The following is a 21,484-nucleotide window of genomic DNA, read 5'->3' as shown; positions in this document are numbered from 1 at the left end:
GAAAAATGGGGGGCATAGAGGAGGCATGGGGTGACATGTGGTATAGAGGCGGCATGAGGGAGTGTGAGCTGGTATGGGGTGGAATGGAGGATGTGAGGTGCCATGAGGATGGGTGGAGGTGGTGAGGGGGGTGCGAGGCTCGGGGGCCTTTAACCAATGTTGGGGGCTGGGTTGCTGTGTTGGAGAACTGAGGCAGGCATTCTAACCAGAGCCTTCTCCACACTGACACTCCTCATTCGCTCCATCCATGGCTCACAAATTGCGCTATGAGCCTGACCCCTGTGTGAAAAGATGAAAATCCCTCGTAAAGTCACACACGGGATGGGCGTGTATTTTGTGACCTGCAAAAGTACACAGGTGGGATTTTCTCAGGTGGGAAATTCAGCCCAGAGGGTGAGAGAAAAATACAGGTATGCGGAGAGAGAGAGAATCTTAGAGACAGAAATTCAAGGAGAGAGTGAGATAAAGACTTGGAGAATATGTGAGAGAAAGACAGATAGAAGGTGAGTGATGGAGAGACATGGAGAGAGAGACAGACACGCAGAGCAGAGACTGACAAATGACAGAGATGGGGAGAGGGAGAAGGGGAAAGGGGGAGGAAGACAGACAGAAAGGAAGAGAAGACTGGGAGAGAGAGGAGACTTCAGGACATTGGATACTGAATCCTGGTTGTTGTACTTTGGTGTAATATTTGTTTCATCATTGTTATGCCTCATTTGCAACCGTTCTAAAAGATGACAGACTCAGACCCAGGCTGACAAAGAGTTAAGAACGATGGTAAAAATGGTGCAAAGCAGGATTGACCAAGAGCATCTGTCAGTCTTCTGAAAGCAACATGTGATGCATATATACTGTCAAGAGTTTGTTGTTCATGAACATTTGATATGAATGTATAACACAACAGTGCCACTTTCTGTGGATTTGAAAGTGCTAAATGTCATCATGTGCCCGACAGAATGGCAACTTCCTTCCCACAGAGGATCCCTGGTAATGTCAATGGGAATGTCAGAGTGAAATGCTTGATTTTCCCTCAACCACCTTTAGCATAAAGAAAGATTTCCCAGCCTATTCTCCTCTGTGTAATGCTGCCCCTGGAGAATAAGTGAGAGTTGACAGGGGTAGACTCTGCACGGAATAATAGCAGGAGAGAATGAGCCAACTTGCTTTCAGCTGACAACAACTTGTATTACAACTTGTATTTATATAGCCTCTTTAATGCAGTAAAACATCTCAACACACTTCACAGGGACATAATCAGACAAAAATTGACATGATGGGAGAAGACTCATGTAGAGGTGACTAAAAGCTTGGTCAATGAGTTAGGGTTTAAGGACCGCCCCCAACTCTAAAAGTTTTTTTTAATTCATTCATGGGATGTGAGCGTCGCTGGCTAGGCCAGCATTTATTGCCCATATTCAGAGAGAATTTAAGAGCCAACCACATTGCTGTGGGCCACACCAGGTAAGGGCATCAGATTTCCATCCCTAAAGGACATTAATGAACCAACGATCGACAATGGTTTCGTGGTCATCATTAGACTTTTAATTCCAGGTTTTTATTGAATTTAAATTCCCCCCATCTGCCGTGATGGGATTCAAACCCAGGTTTCCAGAGCATTACCCTGGGTCTCTGGAATACTAGTCCAGCAGCAATACCACTACGCCATCACCTCCCTTAAGGGTATTGACTCTTCCTGGGTTACTCCCAAGGCACTGCTGCTCTGTGAATATGGAACTTGCTACCACATGGGCCAGGATTTTACAGCATGTCTCTGCCCAGTGGATGCGGTGAGCCATTTAAATCTCCATTCAGTTCGGTGGGACCGTGGTATCCCATCAGGTGGGAGGTGCCATAAAATCCTGGTCCTGGTGTCGTTGAGGTGAACAGTAGAGCTGCATTCATGGTGAAGCTAGTTAAGCACATGATGAAGAAAAAATACAAGTTTTTGTTGAAAAGATAGGAGAAGGCTCATGTAGAGAAAGGACCTGTTGGGCTGATGTTCTGTTTCTGAATCACAGAATCTTTACAGAGCAGAAGGACCTAATCGGATGATCGAGTCTGTGCTGGCTTTCTGAAAGAGCATTCTACTTAGTGAATTCTATATAATTACTTGTAATCCTCTGGTGTTCATCCTATTTTTCATGTATGAGTCTAGACAGAGAGTATCAGTATTTGGCTATGAGGACTGTCACAGGTATTACTAATCCTGTCTTCACTTATTTCCCCCTGTCGCCCCTACACTCACACTTGCCAAGAAGGGTGACATAGTGATCAGACATGGGAGCCCTGGCAGATTCTGTGCCCTACCCCAACCAAGAGACACAAACCAACTCTAACCCCTCCACCATCATCCCATCTGAGACCAGTTCACTCATCACTGACTGGTACTATACCCTGGGACCTCTGTGGTCTGTATTGCTCTGTACCACATTATCTTACATTCTTAGTAGCACTGAGCTCGGATATAGTGTTACCTATGTATAATTAAATCTGTTAATACTGAAAAACCTGAACAATTGTTCCCATGAAAGCTGGATAATGGCAGGTTATAATACATAAATGAGGCATCCCTTGCAAAATCTGTGTCAATGGAGGAAGCTGTGATGCGTGAAGGTTGCAATGGGAATGGAGCAGTCCCCACTGAGTGTGTACAGTCTGGTATCAACTGTGTAATAGCTCCATACGATTAGTGCAGAAACCTACTGATGGTGATTAGGATTATTCATGGTTCATCCCTGCACAAACCCAAACCCCACACAACTTGTGGAGCAGCCCAGTAATGTGTGCAATGGTCTCATTAATAATATTAAATACACATGTTTCAGTGACGTGGCTAGACGGCAGGAATCCATTCAGTGAAGAGTTGTTACACTCGCAGTCCAGTTTGTGCTTCACTAATAATGCTGGTCTACTGCACTCTTAGTGCTGGATTGTACCATACCCCGTGGGGCTGTACTCTAATAGTGTGAGACCATTACACACATTACTGGGCTGCTCCACAAGTCGTGTGGGGTTTGGGTTTGTGCAGGGATGAACCATGAATAATCCTAATCACCATCAGTAGGTTCCTGCACCAATCGTATGGAGCTATTACACAGTTGATACCAGACTGTACACACTCAGTGGGGACTGCTCCATTCCCATTGCAACCTTCACGCATCACAGCTTCCTCCATTGACACAGATTTTGCAAGGGCCGTGTGTAGATTTACTGCCAAAGATTAGAACTCCAGTGATAATGGGTCTCCTGAGAATCTGTGTCTGCTGGAGTGACCCAGGAGAGTTTGCGGTAGGTAAACACACATCGAATCCGATCAGTTCAACCTTGTTTTATCTATTCATAAAAAGGGGTCAAGAATATACAAGCTCCACTTTACACTTTGCACAAAGCACAGCAGATGCTGTGGAGACAAAGGTCTGTTGATAAAGAATGGATAGGTTCAGAATGGTGCTCTCTGCAAAAGTCAAGTGAGCAAAGGGAGTGATAGAGTAAGATCTAAATGTGAGTAATCAATATCCTTATTTAGGAAATATCCAAGTCAATTGGAAACCAGCAATTACCCTGTGAAACTCTTCATACCCCACTTCCTTGTATGTGTGAGAGAGAGAAAGAGAGTCTGTCTCTCTTTGTGCATGTTATGTGTTTCTATGTGGGTCAGCCTGTGTAAGTGTGTTTATGCCTGTCTGCTATATGCCTTTGTGTTTATGAGTGTGTTTCTGTGTGTGTGATTGTGAGTATATGTGTATGTATGTGTTTCTCTTGCTGTATTCTAGTTCGCTGAAGTTCTCTGTCTGAAACACTTTGCTACCATTCTCCTTAACTTCAAAAATCTCTGAAAAACCCTGATCCTTTAGTCCTTCTTAATTCCACCTCTTTCCTGAATGCTGACTACCACACCCTCTTATACAACTCAGGAACATGGCCCTGGATTTTCATCACCAAGGTGGGTAGCGGAGTCAGGGAAAATTCTTGGCTTGGCGCACCCACCTCAGGAGAAAGTGCTCATAAGGACGGGATCTTCAATCAGCCTCAGGGGCTGCCGGGCGTGGCGGTGGGTTGTTTAGAAAGCCCACCTCGCTGCTGTGGGACTTCTTCCCAGTTAAAATAAGACAGAATGGCCCTCCTGCCTTTGCCCCTCACATCCCATGTCTCTGCCATGCCACTTCATGCCAGGCTATGCCACCACCCACCCCTTGGCCCCTTATGCCCCCATGCCAAGCTATGGCCCTCCACCCAGACTCATGGTCCCTCATGCCCTTATGCCAAGCTGTGCCACTTCCATGCCCATTCACCCACTATACACTATATATATGAGCCAAGACTCATTATGTATACTTGGCTGAGAACCCAGACATCCATTAGAGTACTAAAACGCCTGAACATCAGAGAAAACACTGTTTGATTGACAGCTCTGGATCTCTGATTCCTTTTGTCAATTTCACAATATTTATTTACACAAGGTTAAGTGGTTTCTAGTGCCTGCAGTTTCAGTTATTGAAACTTTAAAGAGTCTGGATGATTGACACTTTTGTTGGGCTGCAGTCAAAGGACTTTTTAAACATAGTGCAGAGTAATGAACTGTTGTTTTAAAACATTTTTAACACACCCTACTATCACTTTTGGGTCCTTTGGTTCTATACAGTGTAAAGTGGATGAATGGATATGGATATGCCACAGCTTGGCATGGGCATGAGGGGCCATGCGGGTGGGTGGGTGGGTACATACCTTGGCATAAGGGGCAAGATGGACCATTGGTGTGGGTGGGGGCATACCCAGTCATGGAGGCATTAGGAGGACCTTTTAAACTTACCTGTTAAAAGGGTTCCCTCATCCAAACTATGGTTCACAACTCCTTTGAGGTGTCGTGAACCACAAGTCCTTCAAAACCTGGGCCGACTCCATGAAAATTGCAGAAGACTAGGACACGCCTATCCCACAATGAAGCTGAGCAGATGGGGAGTGCAGGGTGTGGGCTTTTGAGCAGAACCAGCCTGTACACTTAAAAGACAGTCCTGAAAATTGGACAGCCTGGGAATGGGGTCGGGAATCCTGGAATTGGGACTGGCCTGCCATTTTTAAAGAGTTCCTGAGTCATCCCAACTTGATGAGAACCCAGACCATTATATTGATGCAATTTATTGTAACTCTATCTACGTGTGTCATTGTGCGTGTGTGTGTGTATCCGTGTGTGTGTGTATCCGTGTGTGTGTGTGTATCCGTGTGTGTGTGTGTATCCGTGTGTGTGTGTGTATCCATGTGTGTGTGTATCCGTGTGTGTGTGTGTGTATCTGTGTGTGTGTGTGTATCCGTGTGTGTGTGTATCCGTGTGCGTGTGTATCCGTGTGTGCGTGTGTATCCGTGTGTGCGTGTGTATCCGTGTGCGTGTGTATCCGTGTGCGTGTGTATCCTTGTGTGTGTGTGTATCCGTGTGTGTGTGTGTATCCATGTGTGTGTGTATCCATGTGTGTGTGTATCCGTGTGTGTGTGTGTGTATCCGTGTGTGTGTGTGTATCTGTGTGTGTGTATCCGTGTGTGTGTGTATCCGTGTGCGTGTGTATCCGTGTGCGTGTGTATCCGTGTGCGTGTGTATCAGTGTGCGTGTGTATCCGTGTGCGTGTGTGTATCTGTGTGTGTGTGTGTATCCGTGTGTGTGTGTGTATCCATGTGTGTGTGTATCCGTGTGTGTGTGTGTATCCATGTGTGTGTGTATCCGTGTGCGTGTGTATCCATCTATATCTGTATATCTCTAAATGAATGTGACCTTCTGTCTGTGCCAGTGTGTGCAGCTGTCTGCTTGTGTGTCACGTGTGGACATGTCTTCGTGTGTGTGTGTGTCTGTGTCTGCCCATCTATCCATGCTCACTCTACTCATGCTGCCCCTATCAGGATATGCCAGCTGGGTTTAGCTCACATTGAGGCAGTACCCAAATAAAAACCTCTGCCTTTTAGCACAAAACCTTCACCAGGACATTTCCATTCAGTCCCAGGCTCCCTTGTCTAACTGATTGCTCAATTGGTACAGGATGATTATTCCATTATAGCTGGTTTTATGCAGTGTACCTGTCCTCGGGACTTCACCTGAGGCAACCCGAACCCATTTCCCCTTGGCACCCTCCCCAGGTGTCAGAGAGATGAGCGTTTCATCCTGTGGATGTACTGGATCGCAGCCAAGATCCCTGAGGCCAACTACATCCCTCCACAGAGAGAGGAGGTTTTCACTGCATCTGTCTCTGTTGGACTGAAGCCCAGGTGCTGTAGTTAAAAGGATAGAGGGACTGTACCAGTCATTTTTATAAGAGGGAGAGGAGACTCGCATCCATCTGTCTGAGGAACAGAGCCAGATTGATAAATGGACAGTCTTGAAACCCAATGTCCCGCCTCTGACCTCTGCTTTCATTTCCGTCACCTTGTGTTTGCTCAGTGAGTCACATCTCACACCTGTCTGGGACTCTAACTCAGCTGAAATCATTTAGAAAATTAGCAAGTAGAAAATTTGGTTTACAATTCTAAGGAAGGGATTTATTCTGTACTGGCATGCTGGTTAGTTGTGGTGCAGTAAATATTGAGCAGAATTTCAGAGATTCATGAGCTTAAATGGAATTAAACACATTAAAACAGCACCATGTCATGCCACATCCAATGCGTTAGTAGAAAGAGCAGTGCAAACTTTCAAATCAGGAATGAAGAAGTTATCCGAAGGAACGTTAGAAACTTGAATTTTCTTCTCAATTTTCGTCTGATTCCTCATGCAACAACGGGTTCAACACCGTCTGAATCACTAATGAAACGCCGCCCTCATACAAGTTTAAGCCTGGTGTTTCCAAACTTAGAGGGGAAGGTAGAGAAGAACCAGAGTGGTCAGGAAGTGAATCATGATATTCATAGCAAAGCTCGAAGATTTACTGTGGGAGAGAGAGTTTTCGTGCGAAATTTTGGAAATGGTCCTAGTTGGGTTCCTAGTTATAATTGTCTCTGAAACTGGACCCTTGTCATTCCAAGTGGAGGTGGAAGACTGGATTGTTCAAAAACATGCAGATCATCTAAGGAGTAGAGAGGCATCCCAACAACCAGCTATTCCACCTGTAATTGATGTCGAACTTTTAATCCCTGAGGTGCCAGATCGACTTAGAATAGACATTCCTGATGTCTCTGTTGAATTGTCTAATCCTGAACTGCCACTTTCTAAGGATGTCCCTGATGCTGCAGTTCCTGATCATGTCAATCCAGTGGGAGAATCTCAAATCCTAGAGCTACATCACTCTAACTGAATTAGAAAACCACCTCAGAGACTTAATCTATAATTGCTTGACCTGTGTATACATGTAAATGTTGTGGATTAAAATATTCTTGTAAAGAGGGAATGTAAAAAAAATTAAAGGAGTAGGAATGTAGTGATTGTGGCTTAAAACCTTTTCTGCTGCTTTTAGCGGTCACGTGATTGTACAGACGAATCAGCCTGAAGCACGGGTAATCTTAGGGGTGGAGCTTTCTTGTCGTGGACCTGGTTCAAGCATATAGCTTCTACAGGAGCTCTGTAAATAAAGTTACCTGTTTCAAGTAAGAAACCTGTCCAGTACACCAAGCTTATTACAGTAGCTAAGTTGCAGCATACCACCATCTTCTTGAGGATAATTAGATTTGGACAATAAACGCTGACCCTGCCAGCAGTGCTCACATCGCATGAATGGAAAAAATTGATAAGTATACTTCATGTCCAGCACAGGATTTGGACATTTAAAACAAGGTTAAGGTGATTGTGAGTTGTGACAGACTGCTGTATCCACCATGATGAATTATTATCAATTAGATAATTATTATCAATGAGATATTATCAATTTAGAAACAGATGAAAGTCTGAGACTCAGGAAAACAATTGTTATCAGGAGGTTAAACAAGAGAACACGTGCTCCTAGATCCAGAGATTGATGCTGCCCACGATCGAGTGCTAGTGGGGCAGTTGTACCTGTAGCTGTGCGCTTCCAACTGATGGAATAATCATTAAACTACATGCAGCAGTGATGAGGGTGATGGTAATGTGCTCTCGCATTTCACAGGCAGGTTTTGCTGTGTACTGTGTCAGGCGTAAGTAATTCCTGGTATGTCCTGCCCACATATCAAAGGCTCAAACCCATGGTTGTCAGTTGGTAACAGCCAATTAGTGAGCTAGTGATTAGGATGCTTTATGGTGGGATGATATATGCGTCTGAAGATTGTGGCTGAGCACAAGATACCTGAGATTGACATTTGGGACCAAGTAAATGGACTATGGCAAGTTTGGTAATCAGGTACCTCATCCAAGTTATTCTGTGGTTGGGACAGTACAGAGTTCTATTCCATTGCAATGGATGGTGTTATTCTCTGCTAGGGCAGCAGTGAGCAATGCTCTGCAGGTAGTCAGTGGGGGATGGGAAGTGTCCGTTAGTTTGTGTAACGTGGGTGGGGCAATGGAGATAATCGTCCAGATCTTGTGGTCTCAGGATGGTCGTATCCTGGAGGTACCCTTATCAGAATAGTTATCCAGGAAATGTTAGACAGGGAAAAAACATATCTGACTCCTGATCCACTCCTTGATCGCACCCCTGCCTCCGAACCTTTGACTCCTCCATTCTGAATCCTGCACCTCCCGACCCTCCGACTCCTCCCCCAAATTCTCCCCTGACCCTCCAACACCCCCTCCCCCACCCCCCGCTGCCACCCTACCTACTTAACTCATTCACACTCATTGACTAACACAGCGAAAAGCTATTTAAATGTCCCAAGGCGTTTCACCGTTAGTGAATGAACGTGAGTACTTACCAAAAAACAGCAGCTAGTGCTGTAAAAGTGGGGCATGGTTTGCTTCACCTGATGATGCTGCACTATGAAGGACTCCCAGAACAGGCACACTCCACATTTCTGAAGAGGTTTGGAAGTGCGGGCAAGATATGCAGAGCTCCGATGTGGTAAATAAAAAAGAAGCGGAGTGGGTAATCCGTCAGTGATTGCCGCTCCTTGGAAGATTCAGCCTAATGTTCTGTGGTGCTGTTTGCTGAAGTGTTCTAATGTAGGAAACACAGCAGCCAATTTGCACACAGCAAGCTCCCACAAACAGCAACGTGACAATGACCTGACAAAAGCAAAATACTGCGGATGCTGGAAATCTGAAACAGAAACAGAAAATGCTAGAAAAACTCAGCAGGTCTGGCAGCACCTGTGGAGAGAGAAACAGAGTTAACATTTTGAGCCCACATTATGCTTCTTCAGAGCTCAGAGAGAAGTAGAAATGTGCTGAAATTTATACCGTTTAAGTGGGGGTTGGCGGAGCAGGTGATGCTGGATGGAAGGCCAGTGATAGGTGGGGGCAAAGGAGGGATTGACAAAGATGTCATGGACAAAAGGACAAAGGGGTGTTAATGGTATTGGTAAGGGCTAAAGAAGGTGCTGATAGTGGTGTAAAGGTAAGAAAGCAGAATGTGAATATAGCAGAACAAGGGTCAGCACTCTGTGAAAGAACAACATGGAACAAGTAACAAATGGCCCTTTTGGGGGTGGGTGGGGGGAGGGGGAAGTGTTGGGGGGAAAAGGATAGAAAATGGGATAAAAAGGGGTGATAAAAAAATGAATAAATGAATAAAAATGAAACTCTTTCACTTAATCTTATATCTATGTCCCCTCATTCTAGGACCAGCTGGAAAAAGTTAGTTTCCATCCACCCTCCCATTCCTTCAAAATTTTAACACCTCAATAAATCACTCAGTAATCTAACAAAAGCAATTCCAATTTTTCCAACATATGCTTTCCCTCATACCGTACAGCACCCTGGTGAATCTGTGTTGTACCCTTGCTATTGTTTGAACATTCATCCCATAAACTGAGTCCCAATCTGAGCGGTGCACTCCAAATATGGTCTTTCTTATATAGATTTAAACATTGTATCAGGATTTATTATATTCCATGTATTTTGCCATGAATTAGCATTCCATTAGCTTTTAATTAGATTTCCTTCTCCACTTGAGGTGCTGCTTTAAGTGTGTTGGGAACCTGAACCACACGTCCTTCTGCTTTTTCACATCACCCAGGTTTCAGTGATTTAAGGTATATTTATTACTTTTTCTTTTAACCAAAATGTACCACCTCACACATGTATGGACATTGAATTCCTATTCATCCTATCATAATCCTCTAGCAGTTTCGCTTGGTCCTCCAGTTGACTTACTGCGTCTCCTACTCTACTATCAGCTGCAACTTTGGACATCACACCCTTTCGCTCTATATAACAATCGCCAATGTCAACATGGAACAGAAGTAGTGCCAATACAGGGCCCAGTGAGACACTACTAACCACTCTCAGAAATTGTCCATGTACCCTGCTCTTTGTACCATTCCTTCTAACCAGTTCTTAATCCAATTTGCTGCCCTTCCTGAATTCTGGACCCCTTCACCTTCTCAAGTGGACTTCTGTGTGGCACCTTGTCAACATTTCTCTGAATGTCCACGTGTAACACATCTACTGCATGTCTCCCACTCACCATATCTTCAAGTAAATTGGGCTTCTAATCTGTTTTCTTCATCTGCATTATTTCTATCTAGTAATTTCAAATTTAATTGAAGATTCCAAACTTTTCTCTGTTACAAATATTAAACTAATTGGCTTGTAATTACTTGAATTGGCTTTTCCCTTTTGAAAAAGGTCTTTCTCTGGTCCTCCAGCCCAGAGGCACACTCAATAGAGCCCTGAAAAATAATATATTTCTTCCTGCATTCCTCTCAGGATTTATTGGATATATACCTTCAGGGTCAGGCACGTTGTCGTCATTTAGCTTAACTATCTTCTCCAATACTTTCCTTTAGATGTATTAAAGTGTGTAGTGTGAGTGTATGTACACATCACAGACTGCAGGAGTTCAAGAAGGGAAATTAGGGATGGGCTGTAATTTCTGGCCTTGCCAATAAGACTCATATCTCAAGAATGAACATATAAAAAAAAAGGTGTCTTATTCTGCTTTTAACCACTTTAAGACCTTTTCCCTAGTATCCTTATTTTTGTGAACGCTGGTGTAAGATATTCCACATCTTCTGCTAACTCACTATCCTCTCCTCTCCCGGGTTCCACCTCCATGTTTACCAATTCTCTTCTTGCTGATCTTTTATAGTTCTTTTTAAGATTCTCTCCTCGTACTCACTCCTTGCTTTCCTTATCTCTTTCTCAACCTCTTGCCTCATTTTCTTGTATTCTCGCTTATATTTATTATTTTTATCTTATCTATGCACCACATATGCCCTTTTCATCAATTTTAGTTGGACTCCAGCATCATTATTTATCCACATCAGCCTGAAGAATGAAGTTGCCTCATTTTTAAGGTATATACTCATTCCGCAATTTTGTAATCTCCTTTTCGATAAAATCTCATGGTTGCTGCATAGTCCTTGTGCCAATTTCTCTTTGCAACTTACGTTAGCTGGCTGACCACTGAGTTCCTAGGGATTGCACTTTTCCAATCTAGTTCCCTTGTTTTTTGTACTAATTTTAACCCCTTCGCTATAGACCTTCTGATTGCACCCACATATAATTGGTTTCTGTACTCTAACTCATTCCTCCTTACAGGATCTAGTACCATTGCTCCTCTTTTTGATGTCAGAACTTGCTCAGTGAAGAAAAACTTCCACAGACATTTTAAGAATTCCATTTGCCTTTCTCGATTAACTCACTTCCTGTCTCAGTCAATGAATGTATCATTAAAATCTCATCAAACAGTAATTCTGTTATTCCTACTCATCTCCCTGATCTGTTGTCTTCCACTTCCCTTTCACAATTAGGGGGCCTATAGAACGTCCATTAATGTAACAATCCATTTTAAAATCTGATCTCTAAAGGTATTACATTCTGTTCTTCGCCAATATTGTCCACTTACCCATTATGTCCCACCTGAAAATACTCTAGCCCAACTGCTTTGTTTTGTTCTGTGGGCGTACAGTAGGGGAAACTTTTGGTCTGTTGATGGGGCAGTAAAAGAGCTTCATTTGTGGGTGAAGTGGAGGGTGCTTTTCTTTAGTTGTACAGTAGATGGAGCTGTTCCTGGGTGGGGCAGTAGAGAGTGCTGTTCTGTGGGTATACTGTAGAGGGCGGTGTCTCAAGGTAGGGCAATAGAGGGCACTGGTTTGTGAATCTCCTGTAGAGGATAATGTTCTGTAGTGAGGAAACATTTTCTTTAAACAAAGAGAATTTTAATTCTATTTGAATTAAAAATTATTGTCCATATGATTGAAGCACAGACACAGATGAATGCCGGGAGCTCAGAGCTGGGATCAGCAATCCCTGCTGGAGGTACTGGGAACATCAGTCACGTGTACAGTAATTGTGCCCTGACAATAGAAACAACAGAACTTAAAAAACAGATAACTGTTTGCTTCTGAGGTGATGCGAGCTGTGTTTTGAAGTGACTCCCTCTACTTGAACCTCAATTGTTTTTTGATCCGTCCCAAAAGAGTTCCTGTGAAGTGATGTTTCCCAAACACTTTATCACCAAGTGCAGATCCCCTCAAAACAATAAAGAAACTGACTCTTTGCATAGACTCTGCTAACACAAAACAACAAAGTCTTGCCTGGTCTGGAAAATGCTGGAAGTACTCAACCGACTTGGCAGCTTCATAAAAAGAATAGTTGTTAGGGACCCTTCAACTTGATTTGATCCATTCTAATGAAGGGTCCCACTTGAAAAGTGATCCCCTCGGTCCCTTTCAGATGTTGCCTGAGCTGCTGTGTGGTTGATGTGGTTCCCACTGTGGCCGCTGCTTCTAAAAACATATTGGCAGATTGAGCAGCAGTGTGCAGCTGTATTATGCTCCCTCGCAGACTGTGGCCAAGAGGGATGTGGGGAGAAGTGCTTGTGTAATAATTCCATGGAGATGGGGTCCTTTGCTCTGGAGTTTACTGCATGCCTGTGTCAGAAAGCTGTCCACTCACAATGTACTCTGCTGCCCAATCTCCCCGTGTACACAGTCCATTCTTTGCAGCTCGATCTTGGGTGAAGTGATGATTCATCCATTGGCACTTCACTGACTTGAGTTACAATTAGAAAAGGTGGCTGTTTTTAATGTTGAATATTTGTTAACGTCAATCACGGGAGAGGCTCTCTCTTTGATTCTCAAACCCCTAATTGACGCACTTCAATCAGAGGACGCACTTAATCTCCTGAGCAGAGTGCCCTCGAGCTTGCTCAACCTTACTGCTCCCCATGCCTGCCTGGCTTGGCATTTTCTCATTTACAAAACTGAAAGGAAATGAATGCAAAGATTCAGCATCCTCTGTAACACTGGCCTTGGGGAGATGTGTGGACAGCTTTCGTGAGGGGCAGGGTAACATTTCTGATTATGTGTGCACTCTCCTATCGGGATTATTGAGCTGGTTGAATGCAGCAAGCTCCCACTCTCTGGTCACAGTGTTAATATGGGCACTTGTGTTTAATCTTCATGTAGCTCTGAATACAGCGAGGTTTCTGACATGAAAGCATCAAGCACGTTCCAGTGAAAGTAATTAATAATACATTTCCTTTCCTCTTGAATTTGCAGTAACCTCTCGGGTAATCATCTCACCAGCCTATCCTGGCAGCCCTTTAGGACACTTCGACTGGCCCAGCTGTAAGTACAATGCATTTGGTGTTGTGTTACAACCTCAGTTACAAGTTCTGTTTCCCTCTTCCCAGCCCTGAGGTGCAAAGTCTTCTGGTGCATTGTAGGGCTGTTGTCTATTCCAGTGATCCAGACATCTTTGCCTCACTCCGATTGACTGCTGCAGTGCTGCTCTTTTAATTATGTAATACAGAATGAAACTGTGAGGGACAGGAGCCCTGCTTTGTGCTGGCCACCACTCCTTTTCCATTCTCTGCCAGAGTTCTACCCTCACTTCCTGGAGGTTCTGGCTCTTATTAGAATACAATTCCAGGGTACAGATACCAGGAACCCTCTGGTTCCTTGGTCGAGTAGCCATCCTTAAGTGTGAACATACACAGGCTATATGACTATGGAAGAGGGTGGTCTGAAATCCAGGCTACCCTAGCACAGCTCTCATGAGGTTCCTACTCATATGTCTTCCCATGGGAATAACTGGAGGAGCGGGCACCGGGCTGGTATTATCATACTCCCAAGCCCAGGCCTATTCAGGCCAAATGTACCACCTCAATTGCTGAGATCAGTAGGTAAGGGAGGAGGCGGTCGGTGGTTGTTGTAAAAATTCTTTTTAAAGAGCTTAGCACTCCACAACCCAATGGAAGAGTCAAGTTTTCCACTTCTTTTTAGGTGTTCTGGCCCTTGACAATGTGCTAGGTCTCTGAGAGGCCAGGGATATAGGAACTCCCAGAAGTTCCGCTCCTTCTGTTCGTGACCTTTGGATGCTTGCAAGCTCTTTCCCCAACAAAGACCGCATGAAACCCTGGCAGTACCCATTTATTTAAGGGGATACAACAGCAGTGGGCGAGCTGGAAACAGCCCAATTGCACTAACTCAGTGTTTGTACTTATTTCATCCACATCCTGAATGTGGAGGTTATTCAGGTACGATCAGTTCTGGTCTTCCAACCTGTTGCACACTTCCCCGGGCCCCCAGTGGTTACACAGTCTGTGCTTCTTGGTGTCTAGTGGTTGCTCATTCCGCTGCCAAAATCTTCTGGGCCCCATTAGTTGTGCGCTCACTAGCTGTTGGATGCTATTGGGTCCATTGCCCACTACACCTAACCTCTAGTGATTAACCAACCTGCAGCACATGCCGTTTGGACCTCAGTAAATAATTTGGTTGCTGGTGAAGTTACAATTCTATTGTAAAGAGGTTGCAGGTGGGCATGGTACAGAATGCCCTTTTATGTGTATAGCATGACTGGTGAGTTTACCATTAACGTATTTCAGTCACCGTCTGCAGGAAATTTTAGCTGTGTGTAAATTATTAGAACAACCAACATTATAGGCTGACGTGATGCAGATTCACTCCATTGTTCCTCCCATATAACCCCTCACCACAAGGTCACTAATCTCAGCTGTATGTGTGCAGAGCCTGGTTCAGGGACTGATTGCACCCACTGTGAGCTGAGGGTGGTTGACAATCACGTCACCCTCAATGGAGGTATGAAAGAAAGTTGCTAGTCAAACCCTCTTGGCCCTCCTTTGAGTCCATGGGAGCCCTACTCCATGAAGCTTGTATGCTGAAACAGAGATGACAATGTGATTTACCTTGAAGATTCATTTCTCTGAACTAACACTTGGTTCTCTTTTGTGGCTTTCCAGTATTCTGGTTGGAAACCTTTTCAACTGCAGCTGTGAAATCCGCTGGATCCAGCTGTGGCAGGAGGCAGGGGCAGCACAGCTGGAGCGACAGCAGCTATACTGTAAGACAGAAAGTTCCAACATCCTCCTCTCCCACATGAACATCACACAATGCGGTAAGTATCATTCAGACACGGCAGAGAAAATTATTCCTGAACAGAGAGGGCAGAAAATATTTCAAGAAATATTAATGGGGCAGGACTAGTTTTTGGTAAATGCCTGAACTAAATTCTGTGCGGTAGATTCCAATGTACTCTTGGGCACCCGATCTTGCTCTCCAATGCACTTTAGGTGCATTAAGAGAGAGGAAAGGGGAGTTAAAGCAGATTGCCACCTTCTTTACATTGTCCTGGGGAGGGAGCACCAGTTCCTGCCAATAGACATTGTAAGAGGATGAAAATAAAGAAATTGCATTTATATAGCACCTTTCATAATCTCAGGAAATCTCAAACTGTTTTACAGCCGTACAGTGTAGTCACTGTTGTAATGTGAGAAATGCAGAAACCAATTCACAGACAGAAAACTCCCATAAACAACAAATTGGTAATAACTAGATAATCTTGAGGCCGAAATGAGATCAGCTATGATTGTAATGAATGGCGGGGCAGGCTCGAGAGGCTGAATTGCCTACTCCTGCTCCTAGTTCTTAAGTTCTTATGTAATCTTTTCTTTTAATGATGTTGACTGAGGGATAAACATTGACATTAAGGATAACCCTCCTCCTCTCCTTTGAAAAAGTGCCATGGCTGTCTTACAGCTAAGTAGATGGGACCTCAGCTTAACATCTCATTCAAAAGACATTACGTCGAACACCATAAAGACCGTAAAGGGGCACCGGAGTGACAGTGTAGAATTTGTTTTTTGTGTTCAAATCTCTGAAGTGAGATTTGAAACCACAAGTTGCAGACTCAGAGCCAAGAGTGCTACAAACTGAGCCAAAACTGAGATTCTCACAGTTTCTTCTGCCCCAATCTTTCTGTCAGAACAGCTGTTTGGTGCACATGTTAAGGGTTATTAAAGAAGACCCACACCCCCTGCCCCCTCAGATCACAAGAAGGTCTAACAAGATAAATGGCCTTCCTCTGCAACCCTGCCCCCTCCTCCCAAGGACCCATTGGATTTTCATTGGAGATCTTCTGCTGGCTATTTCTGGCTGCCTTTCTGCCCAATTCCAGTGTCAGGGTTAAACCCACAAATACCAGCAAGTTCAAATGTCATACATCCAACCAACTTCCTTGCACAAGGGGGTGAGGAGCAATATCAGAGCCTATGCATTTTTAATTGGCTAAATATAGCTAAACCCCTGAGAAGTCGTAGAACATAAAAGAAACACCATAAAGAGGCAATGGTTATTGGGCCCATGCTGCTGATATAACTGGCCTAAATACAATCCACTCATTTTTCACTCGAAAAAGGATTAAATTATCCACAAATTCAAATTAAACTCTTTTAAGGAAACCACACAGGGGATTTTTTTTCCACAGTTTTCAATTTGAATTAATGAATTATTCAAATTAAGCAACTTTGAATTAACAAGTGTATGCAGACAGTATCTGCATAACTGATTTGCATAGCTGATCAAAATTCTTCTGCAAGTCTTTAACTGCAGGCATGGTCCCCACTGCTCTCTGCTTTTGTTTATGTTGTTTGCATCACATTAATATTGGCTACCACTAAGGGTCTAAGCACTGACTGTGTGCTTTGGTACTCAACATCTCTCCTCAGTCTTGTGTCACTCCTCTCACAGATTATATTTGTTTCTGATTGTGTAATGAAGTCCTTATCCACTCCTATGTTCTACCCTGGTTTGCCTTGGCTTCAGGTTTAAGTAGAAAAAGAAAGTCCTCCATTCATATAGCACCTTCCGCAACCTCAGATGCCCCGATGTGCCTTACAGCCAATAAAGTGCTGTTGAATTTTAGTCACTGCTGTTATGCAGGAAACATGCCTGTCAATTTGCACATAGCAAGCTCCCATAATGTGGTTAATGACCAGGTAATCTGTATTAGTGGTGTTGATCGAGGAATAAGTATTGGCCAAGACAGCCGGGGTAACTTGCCTACTGTTTGAAATAGTGCCATGGGATCTTTTACGCTCACCTGAGAAGAAAGACCTTGGTTTAGCGTCTCATCTGAGAAATTCCCCTAGTTGGAGTGCCAGCCTAGAATTTTGTGCTGAAAATTTTTGGAGTGTGTTTGCAGTGTTCAGTTGTTCTGTGTTTGATTATGTGAGTCTGGTAACTGATCTGTGCTCACTGTGCTGGATTGGTTAAGCCTGGATGTGGACTCAGAGCAGACACCACAGAAGCTAAATTGTAAACATGATTGCAGACATTTCGTGATTGCAGAGATATTTTAAAACTCTTGTAAATGGTGCACACTTGTCTTCTCTGCATTGCTCAGAGACATATAAAATATACAACAAACCAGCAAATACAGGACAGGATTGATCCCACAACAACTGACTCCAAGGTGAATGTGCTGCCAACTGAGCCAAAGAGATTAAAGTCTTTCATGTGGAACTTTTCAAAAGTTAATGAAAGTGTAAGTAGCAAATTCAACAGTAAATTCAAAAGGAGCTGGATAAATACATGAAAAGGAAACATTTGCCTTTGAGGACAAAATGATAGCTCTTTGAGGGAGTTGGTACAGGAACAATGGGCAAAATGGCCACCTGTGCTATATACTTCAAAGAAATAAATGATATTAGTGGGAAATTAGCTACACTTTCTGGGCTAAATGGTAAAACTTTAAAAGGAAGCATGGAGAAATTAATGGTTCAGATAAACAGATCTTGAAATTAGGAGAATAAAACGATAGAACTATTCTTGTATAAAAAAGCATATGGTTTCTATATTTTACGTAAAAAATGTAGAGTACAAAAGCAAAGAGGGCTTGCTAAACCTATACTAATTATTGCTTAAGGCTGTGGGTAAAATATTGCACCCAGATTTGCATGCCTTACTTCTGGATGGTTGTCAAGGTAATGGAGAGCATGAAGAGATCCATTACGATGACATTGTGGCTGAGGTACTCTAATAGAGATTTGAAAAATTTGAAGGACTTTGATAAAGCAAGTCAGGAAAAATTGTTTCTACTTGTCACTGAGATGGTAACTAAAGGGCATTAAATTCACCAGGAAACTGACAGGAAAGACTGGAGGAATTATTTTTTCTCTTTTTTTATGTCGTTTATGGGGAGCAGGCAGGAAAGTGGAGCTGAGGCCAAGATCAGATCAACCCTAATCTTATTTGAATGGTGGACCCCAGGCTCGAGGGGCTGTAAGGCCTAATCCTGCTCCCAGGTTTCTGTTCTTAGATTGTTTAGAAATGGAATGTTCTGGCAGGAACAGTGGAGGAAGCAAAATCGATAATAGCTTTTAAAAGGAAGTGGACAAGAATTTGAGAATAAAGAAATATGGGGTATGGGGAAAGGACATGGACTGGGACTAATTGGAGACTCTCTTAGAGGGACAGTATGAGTGTGACAAGCCAGATGGCCTCCTTCTGTACTGTAAAGTTATATGATTGCTGGGCAGAAGTTGTCCCTTCTTACTTGATGCTGAATGCGCCTTATTAAACTATTGCTATACAGGTTCTTTTCCAACACCCCTAATCTTTGACCTGCCAGTCCTGCTGATATCTGCTTGATAATCTGATCTACTTTTTAATGCAAACAATACATTTGATATTGATATTTCAGCACGTTTGGAACCTGGAATCCCTCTTTCATGACTGGCACTCTGGGCTATGCACCATCCAATCCATGCACTGTGTTGGTGTTCCATCCCTTTAACCTCACAGATTCACAGAATCCTTCCAGTGCAGAAGGAGGCCATTTGGCCCATCGAGTCTGCACTGGCTCTCTGAAAGAGCATTCCACCTAGTTCCCATTCCCCTGCCTTATCCCCGTAAACTTGCACAGTCTTTCTTTTCAGATAGCAGACTAATTCCCTTTTGAATACCTCGATCGAACCTGCCTCCACCACCCTTTCAGGAAGTTCGTTCCAGACTCCAACCACCCTCTGGGTGAAAAAAATTTCCTCACATCACATTTACGCCTTTTGCCAATTATTTTTTATTGTCAATTATCCCAACCTGGTGAGTCCCGGGTTTTAGTCTAGAACATTATGAGGGAGTGATCCTATTGTATGGCCTCCAGCAGTTTCTGTCCCAGGCACAAGAGTCTGACACAGTTAAAGCAGGAATTTTTTGATAGGTCTCGCTTCCTGCTTTCGTCTTTGTTCTCTCGGCCTTTCCGCTATTGCAGACACAAGTCTGTTGGATCTGTAAGATTCGGATGTGAGACTGATGGGTTTTTCTCCTGCTGTGTAGAATTGCCGGAGATCAGTGTGAGTCACAGCAACTTGTCAGTGAAGGCGGGAGAGGACGCGGTGGTGACCTGTAACGGATCAGGGTCTCCGCTTCCTGATGTCGATTGGAACGTCACTCATGTGCACTCTATTGGCATCCACCAGGTAAGAGAAAGAAAGAGCTTGCATTTATATAGCACCTTTCATGACCGTAGGATGTCCCGAGGCACTTTACAGCCTATTAAGTACTCTAAGGTGTAGTCACTACAGGAGTGTCCAAAACGCAACAGCCAAACCCTCCGCAATTTAAGCCAATCTCCCACAAAGCTGGATAATGACTAGATCATCTGTTATTGTGATGTTGGTTAAAGAATAATCCAGCAGGACAGGGGCTCCCTTGCTTTTCTTTGAAATAGTGAATCTGCGTTGTGCATGTGGGAGGGAGGCAGAAGTCAATCAGTTACTCCAGAAATCTGAAATGCAGTGCAATGAAGCTCTCCAAGCATTTCACATCTCTGAAAATCAGCTTATCTACTTCATCACTCCTGCTGACTTTTAAGCTTAGCAAAGCACGGTGCTGTTATTTTGAAGAAATGCTGTTGCTGAGGACTGTTGTTACCTGAGCTACTAGTTGCTTGCGGTAGCTCTGTTTGTAGATTGTGCGTGGGAGGATGGTAGCGGTGGTTGCTGTCGTTGTCAAGGTCACTGCTGTCAAGATATATGGGCGTTGTCAATGTTTTGTGTTATCGTACGCAATTGTGGAAGGATGCTGTTACTAAGGGTAACTGTTGTCAAGGGTTACCATTGTTGAGGGTCCCTGTTGTCAAGATCACTGTATTCGAGGGTTGCCATTATTGTTGATTAGGCCAAGGGGTGCTGTTATTATCAAGTGTAGTAAGCCCAATGCAGTAAGACTCTTCCATAGCCCCTTAGTACTCTATGCAATAATGCTGCCCTATATAATAATAAAGCTGTTGGATGCTTAATCTAGACACCTATTGCCTGTGCATTCCTAGGGCTGTAGCAGATTCATGGAAAATCAGGACCAGTGTGTAAATTCACATTACCTATAAAGTGAAATGGAGCTTATGGTGACACAGGCGAATGAAAGAATTCTCAAACTGAGTAAAGGATGTTCAGTGGAACACATGTTTGAAATCTGTCCATCAATCATCTCAAAATCAGTTGTTGTTGAATGTAACAGGCAGGATGTCGTGACTTTGTTGTTTGAAATGTTTTAACAACTTGCATATTTTGAAAAATCCAAGGGTGTTTTTCTGATCTATATGATTCATATTTTTCGTATATATTATCCACCAGTCCAGACAGCTAACACCATCAACGCAGCCATGAAGCTGCCACTCTAGTCCATAGTGGTACCAACCACAATCTATGCCAATGAGCCATGCATGAGAACAGCAAAGCTGTCATGTAAGTTGAACATCTTTCACAAGTGCTGCCAGTGTAAGCTCCTGGGCATCACATGGAGAGACAGCATCACCAGTGAAGAAGTACAACAGAGGACTGGAATAGGCGCCAGCGAGACACTGTGATGGAGGGATGACTAGAGGCTGGCAGGACATGTACTTCACCTCCCGGACACCACCGGATGGAAGAAGGCAATGGGGGTGGCCAAAGAAGAACTGGCAGTGTACCTTAATGGAGGACCTACAAGAGTGGGACACCACCTGCGCTAGAGTGAAAGAGATTGCGATGGACCGGGTCAGCGGCGGAGTTTTGCTGCCCATTGTCGTGTACAGGAATGGAGGAAATAAGTCTAAGTAAAGTAATATATATTCATAAACTATATATGAACCTATATAGTATATATAGATACACACACAACATTCAGAGTCTCTTCATCTTAGGCAGTCCCTCGGGAT

General features: G+C 43.7%; 1 protein-coding gene across 2 annotated transcripts in view; it reads left to right on the top strand.

The window, feature by feature from the left end:
- LOC144668216 (NT-3 growth factor receptor-like) overlaps window positions 1-21,484 on the top strand; it is a 658,117-nt gene that overhangs the window by 295,142 nt on the left and 341,491 nt on the right. For both annotated transcript variants that reach the window (XM_078529980.1, XM_078529981.1), the window contains exons 4-6: window positions 13,549-13,617; window positions 15,252-15,406; window positions 19,624-19,766. In XM_078529980.1, the coding sequence (XP_078386106.1) occupies window positions 13,549-13,617; window positions 15,252-15,406; window positions 19,624-19,766 (367 nt within the window). The remainder of the gene's footprint in view (window positions 1-13,548; window positions 13,618-15,251; window positions 15,407-19,623; window positions 19,767-21,484) is intronic.

This window comes from Cetorhinus maximus, chromosome 26 (assembly GCF_964194155.1).
Source record: "Cetorhinus maximus chromosome 26, sCetMax3.hap1.1, whole genome shotgun sequence".
In the NCBI taxonomy this organism is placed as follows: Eukaryota; Metazoa; Chordata; class Chondrichthyes; order Lamniformes; family Cetorhinidae; genus Cetorhinus; species Cetorhinus maximus.
The sequence above is the reverse complement of the archived record's forward strand: the minus strand, read 5'-3'. Positions and strand labels throughout refer to the sequence as shown.